The following is a 10892-nucleotide window of genomic DNA, read 5'->3' on the forward strand; positions in this document are numbered from 1 at the left end:
TAATTTTCCAGAAGACTGAATAAATGCAACTACTATCTATCCAGACACAAATCTTGTCTTTATTGTGCTAACCTACAAACAAACAAAACAACCAAAAAAAACCCCCAAACAACCAGACATGTCAGTACTTTAAAAAAAAAATTCAAGTTAAAACCAAGACTGGAGTTCATAATCCTCAAGCAATTCCTCCCCCTAGAGAGGGAATGGATGGTTATTCTGGAGTCTGATAGACAACAAAGTGACATTTGTCATTTTAGTCATATAAAGAGGATAACGCTCGCTACCAAAAAAGTTTCCTGATATTTGCAGAATGGGGGAGGGGAGAGAGATAGAAAGTGAAACATTATTAAAAAGTGATCTGAAATACTGTGGGGAGATGCACCTGATGATGCATATGGCTATAATAAAAAGCACCACAAGTGACCAAAGGATTCCTTCAGTGCAGAAGCAGCGCAGGGAACATTTAATCAGGCTTATGCTGCCACTTTCTCAAAAAGTTAAGGAACACATTAAGGTGGGGGACATCTTTGCTGCACATGGCATCCTATGGAGGTTCTGGGCTCGGCCCCCAGCCTCCCTGAGAAAGCCATCTTAAATTACAATAACTACAAGGGCAATTTAATTTATCCTGGAGAGTAGCCTGCCCCTGCCCCCTACTCCCCGCAAGCCAGCCCAGAATTCAGCTAAAGTATAGTTGGCTTAAAGCTGCCTGTGCCCATCTTCCCCTTGTTCTCTGCATTTTGTGGTATTCTTCTTGGCAGGTTCAGAACCCAGCTAAGTCCCATGCTCTTCAAATCGCAAGGCTATGGTAATCAGAGCAAAAGCCCATAGCTAAACTCCAGTCTCCTTGACTAGGGGCAGGAACAGGCCATTGTCAAATATATCTACCTACATTTCTCAAACACAGGATGAAAAGCAGTCCTTTCATTTACAAGAGGTGTCAGGCTCAGGACTCGGCATTAGAATTTCTTGTGCTTCCAGTAGCCGGGGAAGAAATTCCTTTTCCTCTACCCATCAAACCCCAGCTCTGAAGGATGGCAAGGAGACAACAGGAATGAAGGTATGTGCCAAGTCTTGCAGAATCAGGTCTTATACAAGGTTATTAACTACGGCATGACACACACAGAGCCCTGAATTCAAGTCCCGGCAAGGAAAAATCCCTTTCAGTTCAGTATTGGGACAGATTTGTTAAGAAATCTGTGTGTTACTGACTATTGGGGGAGGTTGTGGAGTTGCACTCCCTTTTTCATGGAATTTGATATTTAAAGTAGTATTTCAATTCCCCTTTCAGTTTATCATTACACATAGAATTTTAATCAGCAAGACATCAGCAGAGTCTCTAGGGGGATTTCTTGAGCAGGTTGGCTCCACTCTCACAGAAGTGGCATTTGAGTACCAAACAATATCTATGAAGTAGACAGAGGACTACTGTACAATGTTTTGCAGACAGATACCAGTATCTCTTAAGAACTCAACCCAGTTTTAGCTTTCAATTTTTTTTTAATGGTACCTAGCTGCAAATTGGACAGATAAGGATTAAAACAAAAAGAGAGTCAGATCAGCCAGCTACAAAGGGAGGTCAGAAAAAAGTGGCATAGATTTGCCATTTGCAGCAAGAAGTTCCCATCTCAAAGCCCAAATGATGCTCTTTGGTTTCATAAAATTTACAAGATGGGATTCAACTGGGGGCTGTGTGTCAGCACTAGGGTGAGAAGTGTGGAGGCCTGGCCTTGAAAAAGCATCTGAAGCCACCTTCACGATGCAGGTGTATACCCTCGGTTACCACAATGCCTCTATCCTTTCCAACGCCACCAGTTTCAGTTTCTCCTTATGGTGGCACACTAAAAATGCTGACATTTTCGACAGTACACATCCTGCCAAACTCCAAAAGCTTTAGGTAGATTCTGCCCAGAGTTTCACCCCATGTCTCAGTGGGTTTGCATAAAAGCTGAACCGGGCCCCTGACATCATATCCTACTCATGTGGATAGGCAATGGACTCTTGGTGGAAAAGTTATCTGCCACTCCAGTTTGTTTGAATTCAGGCTGTCAGAATAGACCCCTCCCCTATACACAGAGGGAGCCAAGAGAAGAAAGAAGATCCCCTTTTCCCTCCAGAAACCACAAGACATCTGGGCTGAGTTCTCCGTGAGACGCAAGAAGTTTCGCCCCTGAGTACAATATATAAACAAAAATGCAACACCAGTCATTACCATCCCACAGTCCGAGGCAGGACCAAAGAAATGTTTTTAGCATAATCCCCTCTACTTGTTGCTGCACTCGGGGGGATAGGGCTCCATTTTATGAGTTAGACATGACAAGAAAAAGAGAAGGGGGTGGGGGGCAATTGAGGCAGAGAGAAAGAGGGGGATTCATTTCCTTCACAGAAAACAGAATGGTACCCAAGGCCAAAGCAGTGGAACACCACACAAGAAAACCTTACAGAAGACAGAAAGTGGCGTTTAACAGTGACACCCTTGCAGCCCCATGTGCTGTGCTGAGAGCAATGTAGTACCTCCACTGACAATGGTTTTGGAAAGTAAAAGATCAAAAAAAAAAAAATCTATGGAACATTTCCAAAGAGACAAGAGAACCCAGACCATTCCCATGGTATCAACAAATCCAACCCCAAAGCCTGTGTTCCCAGCAGCAGCATAACAACTATTGTCCAGTTTAGGGCACATGGCTCTTCTCCCACGGAAGGATCCTTCCTAGCTGACAGATGTGCAGTTCAGTTCTGTAGACTCTTGCCTGTCCGTGGTAACCAGTCCTTCTGGCCCATCAGCAATACTGGGCTCACTGGAGCACTGACGGTGGCTGAAGCTGGGCTGAAGGAGAAGACAGTTATCACTGCTATCTGATTCTTCTATTACCATCCCTGTGTGCATCATGGAGGCCATGGCCAGAAGCTGAATATCCGAGTGGGCATTGGCAACAGTATGGCGACGGATGCTGCCACATTTTTCCAGGTAAGCCTCACCCTCCTGTTCTGTGAGTGGTGTCAGAGCCATTTCGCTGGGCTGCCGACCAGTCATCATGTGGGAGTTGTAGCTCAGCATACCGGTCTTAGCACGGGATCTGGAATATCGCCTCTCTAGAAGACAGAAAGGAAGCAGGAAAGGTAATCCCAGCATGGACAAAACCCCCTGCTGAATTTGCCAGGCCTGTCTCAAGGTCATGTGCAAGTGAAAGCAGCAGAGCTGTTGCCCTGCTGGGGAAGTGGGGCTAAAACAGGTCTCAATGCTCCCCTCCCTTACAATTATCAGAGATAAGTAGCCATGTTAGTCTGAGGTTAGGCAGAAGGCAAGGTAGAGGTGCACCTTATAGACTGACTGAATCAGAGATGCATAAGCTTTTGAGAGTCAAAGCTAACTTCATCAGAAGCTGTGACCCTTCTGCCAGGCATGGGTGGGGGGTCATCCCTTTGCTCTAGAAAATGCTCTGCCATGAGAAGTCAATGCAAAGCATCCTACACTTACACCACAAGCAGAGGCAAGGGCAGGGACATGTGCAAGGAAGAAACCATTTCCCCAGGTGTTACATGCCCCTGTCATGCCAGAACTATCTTAGTGCATCCTATACCATACTTGCCCACTATCAAAATGTATCCACTTCTGCAGCGGGGATCAGAAAGCATCCAAAACTCCATAGCAACACTGAACAACAGTTTAAAATAGGAGGTAAAGAAGGATACTGCGTGTGTTTAGAACTGCTGGGGCAATTTAGCAAGACAGGATGGTATTACTGGCCTGGACTCAGGTTCAAAGCCTGCAAAATAATCAAGGAGTACTTCATTACCAAAATGCACCCCTCCCCCCAGCAGTTTGAGGCACTGATTCAAAACTGACTCAGCTACTTTTAGGACAAGCAGGGATCTTAACTTTTGTCCTGGCTCATTGCCATTCAGGTAATATCATACTGCATTAACTACATTCCTTCAGCAAGTCTAAGTGAACCCAGCGTTATTCTTCACCTCCTACCCTTAACTGTTGTGCAATGGTGCTGTGTACGTATTGAACACCTGTTGTTTTCTACACCAGAGGTAACTGCATTTCAAAAGCACATAAAGCCATTCCCTGTAACTTTCTTACCCTTTCCTACGAGTGCTGAGGAGTGAGGATCCATTAATATTTAGAAAGTGCTTCTGAGACGTTATAAAATCCTCCCACCTGAAAATAGCAAAGCATGAGGCAAAGAATAACAAAATGCAAAGCACTGATGGCTATGAAACACTCTTGGAAGCTTGCACTAGTAAGAAAGGCAGAAAACAAACTCTATATTGTTACAAGGAGGGATGGACGAGCAGCCAAAAATCCACAACTGGCAGCAGCCAGGTTATGACAACACTATACCCTGCTGCTGCCAGTAACACATTCATTTGGAAAGGTTCATTTTGTGCTTAAAAGAATGTTCAAATTCATTTTGGGCATGTTATGGGCAAATAAGTGTGTTTTTTTTAGAAGCCAGCTCCAGCTAGCCCCACAGCAAGCTATGTTCCAAGTAAGGGAGGAAAGAAAAAATATTTAAAGGTGTATCCCCACTGGATCTTTTGCCCTGCAGCATCCCAGTATTGCTACCCATACATGCAGCTTGTTGAGGGTAACCAGAGGTGGGAGCGCTAGAGTAGACAAGCCACTGCACCTTAACCATTGTATCATCTAACCCTGTTCAGAGTGCTGCACCACTGTTGCCTGTCGCTGCTGGGTTTGCACTAGCACTCCCCCAAATGGATGATGGGACATTTTATTTGAAGAAAAGTTGATCTACCATAGACAAGACTTAAAGGACACAGTGGTAATTAGCAACAGCCGCCCCTTCACCATCCTTAGTATTCACAAGGGCTTCTGCTTTTCTGACTGAAGAAATGCAACCCAAGGGCTGACACAGTGGGAGAGAAAAGCCAGTGCAGAAGTCCCTCAGTTTAGTAACAAGTACCAGTACTTATATACCTGGACCTACCACTCCCATTGACTTCAATGGAATTCAAGCTTCTAAGCATCTCTAAAGGGTCTTAGATATTACTAAGTGTTAAGCCTCTCCGGTCAGAAGTCTTCAGCTCAAGAGAAGATATGGCTCGGTTGATTTTTAGAAAGTAAACTAATCACCACCCCTAAGTTTACTGCAGAACTACAGAGGGTAGGTGTACGTTGCAGTCGTTGTGGTTTGTGTAGGGATACCCCGGGTGGCTTTAAACTAGTTAGTTGCTGTTCTGCTAGCAGTCTAGAAGTGGCAGCATGGAGCAGGCTGGCTGCTCAAGTATCTACACAGCTTCTCAGGATTTTGTAGCCGGGGCTGAGCTCTGCACTGCTGTGGTTACACAACACAGTATCTCTGCTGAGATCTAGTCACGGCTCACAAATTAAACAGTGCCAGGCCTGATCAGAATTTGAGCAGGGAGTCCTTAAAAAAACCCCTACAGATACTGCAGGTTTGAGGGTAATTTAACAGATCGTGCTTTTCTCTCTCAGCACTCTAGTGCTGAAGCTAGTATGCGAACATGACTACTTTGCAGCTGTCTTTAGGGCAAGAAAAGAAACGGAAGAACCAGACTAAAATAGCTAGCTCAGGGACAGCAGTCTACTTGCCACAGCACAGCTCAGAGCCTGAGAAGTTGGGGCAATAGCCCAAGCTGAGCTCCAAGGCCACTGCAGCCACCCTACTACTAGCACCCACATGTAAGGTCCACTCAGGCTACGCTGACACACTGCAGTCACAGCACACTGAGGTGGAGATACACCCTTTATCATCATTCCCTGTGGTGTGTTTTCCAGACACATGGTGGCCAAATTTCTCCTGTGCCTGAAAGTCAAATTTTACGAACTCCCCCTGGCTAAGAGTTGTGGTGTAATGCTGCTGGCACAAATAAGCTGCTGCATGCTAATCCTGGAGAAGCACAGCTCACCGATTCTTTCTTGCTGTCCTCAGTGCTTTAGACTGCAAGGTGATGCTCAAGCTGGTATTAAGAGTCAAATGCAGTAGAATGCTGCAGAATGGGAAGGGAATGACAGCAGAAGAGAGACCCAAGCAAAATAGGCTTTTACAGAAATGAACAGCTTCAAAAACTTACCAAACCAAGTGTCTTATTCTGCTGGAATTTGCTGGGGCTGTCTAAACTGTAGATTATTTATTTCCGTCAGCTGGGATGAGGAAGGAGCTGAATGGCAACATTCTGTTGGGCCACCATATGATCCCATTTTTCTAAATTAGATTTTGCAGTGGCTTCATGTGTGTCTCATTTTTTTAGTGATCTGCATTCTATACCTTCAATTACCCTTTGCAGCTGCTAGTTTGTAAGAACAGCAACAAAGGCAGATAGAAAACCTCTGTTATTTCAGAGTGGTGAGGAGGCCCCAAAGAGATCTCTTCAACTCCCATTCCAGCAAGCAGACAATTTGGCCAGATGGAATCAGGTGAAGATCTCTCTTGGGACAAGTGGAGAGGCAAAAAAGAAAGATGATCCAGTGTTCGGGACACTAGTTTAACCCCTAGGAAACATTGGTTTGCTTCTCCACTGTGTCTTTGCCGTCCTTTGTGACCTTGAGGGAGTCACTCATGGCTAGCTTCTCCAACATGCTCAGTACTGCAACACTATCCCCTAGGCTCCCGACAGCCCCAAGGAACCCTGAGCCTCTGGCAGGTGTCTAAGTTCATCACAATATATGGTAACAATTCAGCAACTAAAGAATGGGAAACCAGCTCAATACAAAGCTGCCTAAATTAGCCAAGAGTGATATGCAGGGAAAAAAGAATGGGAGTTAAATGCCTGAGAGGCAGAGTGGGCAGTGGCATAGAGTCACCTCATTGATGAACCTCCAGTTCTAGTGTGCAAGTCAGGCATGGACAGATGTGTACAGTTCTGTCCTCTCTGGGACTGGCTGCTGCAGGCACACAGAGAAGCTCCATGAAGTGGTCAGACATTGGGATGATGGTACAATACAAGTGCCTTAGCTAGCTAGGAAGAAAGGATTAGAATTGATCTTCTGGGTCAGTGGATCCACTCTCCTGCTATCACAGCAAGTAGTCCATACAATCCCTTTCATAAATGAATATGTGGGATCACAGCATAGCATCAACCAGAAAGGAATCAGCTCCAGATTTCTGCTACACTGAAAGAGCCTAGAATAATTCTTTGCCCTTGCTTGTATCAGTACATGTTTGGCAGCAAATTACAGCTATGAATGAAAAAGAGAGAAACAATCTTATCTGAGCAGATGACATGTGGTCCTTTGCTAGAAGAAAGTACTAAAAACAGATGGAGGGGAGTTTGGGAGCCATTAATTGGAGTATATGATCTGTCCTTGGCCAGGCTGAGGAACACACATGGCTTTCAGCTTCAGGATTTGCTAATCTGGAGCAAAACAAAGATCCATTAAATACGGTATTTTTTCACCAGCAGAAATGACTGAAGCTCTTCTGCCTATTATACTTGGTTCTCCCTGCAGACATCATGCAATGTACCACTGCCAGGCTCAAATCCATATGCTACAAGCCAGTGCCAACTGGGATGTACCCGTAAATCTTTAAGTCCATCATGCAGAGAGGCAGGGTACGAGAGACCTTCCTTCTGATCCTTACAGGGGAGAATATGAGAAGTGCAGATGTAAAAGCAGAGATGCTCTGCCACATGGGACACCACAGTCAATCAACTCTTTTCTCACTTAGAAATCTTCCCCAGATAGGCCTCTGGAGAAAAAAGTTGTCCTGGGTTCTCCATTTCTGAAACCCAGTCAGCTGAGGTTACAGCCAAGAGCTTAAAGCCAAGACACTCCTGGACAGAAATCCACCACAGCCAGCTTGCTGTGTGGAAAGCAAAGGGAATGCTGGCTCTGAATATGGACAGCATTACTCATGGATTTATAGGAAACGATTCAAACCAAAAACCAGGCTACATCTTGTATCCTCCCAGCAGCCACACAAGATGCAGCCCTCAGGAAACTATTGTGAATAGTTTAGCTAGGATTTTAGATCAACCATGGTTTGTTAAAACTGAAATAGGAACATAAATAGAAAAATTTTGAGGGAGACCCTTGTACGCAAACACAGATCAACAGCAAAGCTCGTGTCAAACACGCTCTTTGCCTGTTGGGGCAGGCATGCAGTTCTAGCTGGGGAGCAGGGAAGGTGTGGTGGAAGTATCTCCTTCCCCATTTATAGCTTAAACATTTGGTTTCTGAGACAGCTGGGTGTCACCAGCATACTGCCTTTTCCTGGAGCAGGCTGTGGCTGATTTATATGGGGCAGAGTTAAAAACAGGAAGGATGACAGTAGAGAAGACGAGAGGGTTATAGAGAAAGAGGGAGCTTGAAAAACTGTGGAGGCTAATCTTGAACATCTTTAAAGCCATGACCAAAACCCAGCCTCATTCACAATGGCATGCTGCTGTGAGAGGGTAGAAGTAAAATAGTGCATAATAATAAAGGGCATAGTCCCTTCTCAGCCTGTGATTAAGGTTTCTTACTGAGCACCCCAAGCTGGCTTTGCAAAATGCCACCTTAGGCATTCTAATACTCCACTCCTTCTAATGTCACTGATACTCACTCTTCAGCCTCCCCTTCACCTATGTTCCCACTATATTCCTTTCTCCTTTTAAACCAAGTTTAAGGTTGAGTAATGTGGCTCGCTGACAACCCTGCAAGCTAAAGACCTTTCTTTATCCATAGCAAAGAAGGGAATCCCATTTCTCCTCCTATATTATATAATGCTGAGCGACCAGCACTAGAGGGAGAAGCCCTGATAATGATCAAGTCACTGGTCAAAGGACATGGTGCCATCCTACAAAAGTGAAACACAGTAGGGTCCCTTTATTACTCTGTACATCTCTTAGCTTTCCAGAACCAGAGACAGACAGACAGAGAAGGTTGCAGATTAGAAAAGGAATTTTGCAAAATATGTGTGTGCTTTTGAAATGCCAGCACTATCGGGGGAAAAGTTCTGCTCTGTTGCCAGCATTGTGTAATGCAAACAGAAGTTGTCCCTTCTTCCCCCTTTCCTCGTGCTCAATAAAGAGAAGGGCTGGGGCTAAAGGCCACATGGGAAAAAACACACACAAATAAACAGAAGCTAAATCAAATCAAATGCAATAATTTTAAATCCCATAAAACTTTACAAGGCCAGACTGTATGCAATGGTTTTTTGACACTAACTCTTTGTTTGGTTTGCAAAGAACAGTATGGCCCAGAATTTTCCACGGCTCTGTTGACTGTTTCAGATACTTTCAGTAGCATGTGTACTCCCATAAATGGCCAAACACACAAACTTGTTAGGGTTGACCTGACTCTCTCACTGTGAAGCAAGGTACATGGGTTTATCATGTGGGATGGGCAGTCAGGTTTGCACTCAGATGTGCAGACTAACCACTTCTAGTCGCACAGATTGCTCCTTGTCCTCCCCTGGAGCACCCTAGTGAGTAATTTTTCTCCCAGCTCCCAATATTCACCCCCTACATACTACTTATAGATGGTCACCAACTCCCCTCTCACTCTTCTCTTCCCCAGAGTGTTAGTGGATGGGTCCGTATCATTTTGGTGGAAGGTGGCCAGTGGTGCCCACAGGGTTCAGTTCTTGGCCCAGTGCTGTTCAACATCTTTATCAACAATTTAGATGAGTCTCTGGAAAGCATGCTGGCCAAGTTAGCAGATGATACTAAGTTATAGGGAAAAGCAGTTATGCTAGGGAATAGGACACGGATCCAAGTGGACCTGGATAAGCTGAAAGGTGGGCAGAGCAAAATCAGAAGCAGTTCAATAAGGATAAATGCAGAGTGCTTCATCTGGCAAGAAGTAACTTGCAGCATGAATACAGGTTAGGAGGAGATGTCCTGGCTAGCACAATGGTTGAAAGGGACCTCATGGTTATGGTTGATCATAGGATAATTTGAGGCACCAGTAGTCAACAGAGCTAATAGCATACTGGGATGCATTAGCCAATGTGTCGCAAGCAGGGCTAAGGAAGTGATACTTCCTCTCTACTCGGCATAGTGAAACCCCAGTTGGAGTGCTGTGTCCAGTTCAGGGCACCACACTTCAAAAAAGTTGTGGAGAATCTTGAAAGCATCCAGAAAAGGGCCACAAGAATGATTAAGGGCCTGGAGGACAAACCTTATAAGAAAAAACTAAGGGATATGGGACAGTTCAGCCTGAGAAAGAGAAGACTGAAGAGGGACTTGGTGGCCATCTGTAAGTATGTTAATGGTGAATACTGGGAGCTGGGAGAAAAACTGCTCCCTAGGGCACCCTGGGGAGGACAAGGAGCAATGGCCATAAACTATTAGAGGACGGTTTCAGGTTGGATGTAAGGAAAAACTTCTTTATGGTAATGGTGACCAGAATCTGGAATAGACTTCCCAAAAAAGGTGGTGCAGTCCCCAACCATTGAAGTCTTCAAGAGGAGACTAGACAGACACCTTGCTGGGATCATTTGATCTCAGCAGTATTCCTGCCCAGAGCAGCAGAGTTGGACTTGATCTTTCAAGGTCCCTTCTAGCCGTTAATTTCTATCATTCTATGAAACAGATACAACAATTATGTCCATTTTGATTTCGGAGAGTGAGTAGTTCTTAGCACTTCCACAGCAAATATTAGGTACTTTATTTGACCAATAGCTGTACTTTATTAAGAAAGAATAAAATGCCTCAGAAATAACTTGCCCAGAAGCCATATAAGGAATTTATGGTAGAGCCAGGATACATAACCATCTTGCATGATACTGGTTTCCTGCTTTCCCTGCCTTTTTGTTAAGCTCCTAAAATAAGGCAGCTTTCTGGTTCAAGGGGTTTTGCCTGTAACAGAACATCTCCTAGAGTCACACAAAGTGTGGTGCCCTGTGTAACAAGCTGAGTCATGTGAGTCTAAATCCTACTGACCTATAAGCCGAGGTGTAGCTTCCCTCAACGAT

The 10892-nt window shown here is 44.8% G+C and overlaps 1 protein-coding gene across 1 annotated transcript in view; it reads right to left on the reverse strand.

The window, feature by feature from the left end:
• Positions 1–1502: 1502 nt before the first annotated feature.
• Positions 1503–10892, reverse strand: part of PRR5L (proline rich 5 like) — a 57353-nt gene continuing 47963 nt past the window's right edge. Inside the window, exon 8 of the mRNA XM_019519385.1 lies at positions 1503–3093. Coding sequence (XP_019374930.1) covers positions 2711–3093 — 383 coding nt within the window. The 3' untranslated portion in view covers positions 1503–2710. The remainder of the gene's footprint in view (positions 3094–10892) is intronic.

This window comes from Gavialis gangeticus, unplaced genomic scaffold, assembly GCF_001723915.1.
Source record: "Gavialis gangeticus isolate Ggan-Ray unplaced genomic scaffold, GavGan_comp1, whole genome shotgun sequence".
NCBI classification, from domain to species: domain Eukaryota; kingdom Metazoa; phylum Chordata; order Crocodylia; family Gavialidae; genus Gavialis; species Gavialis gangeticus.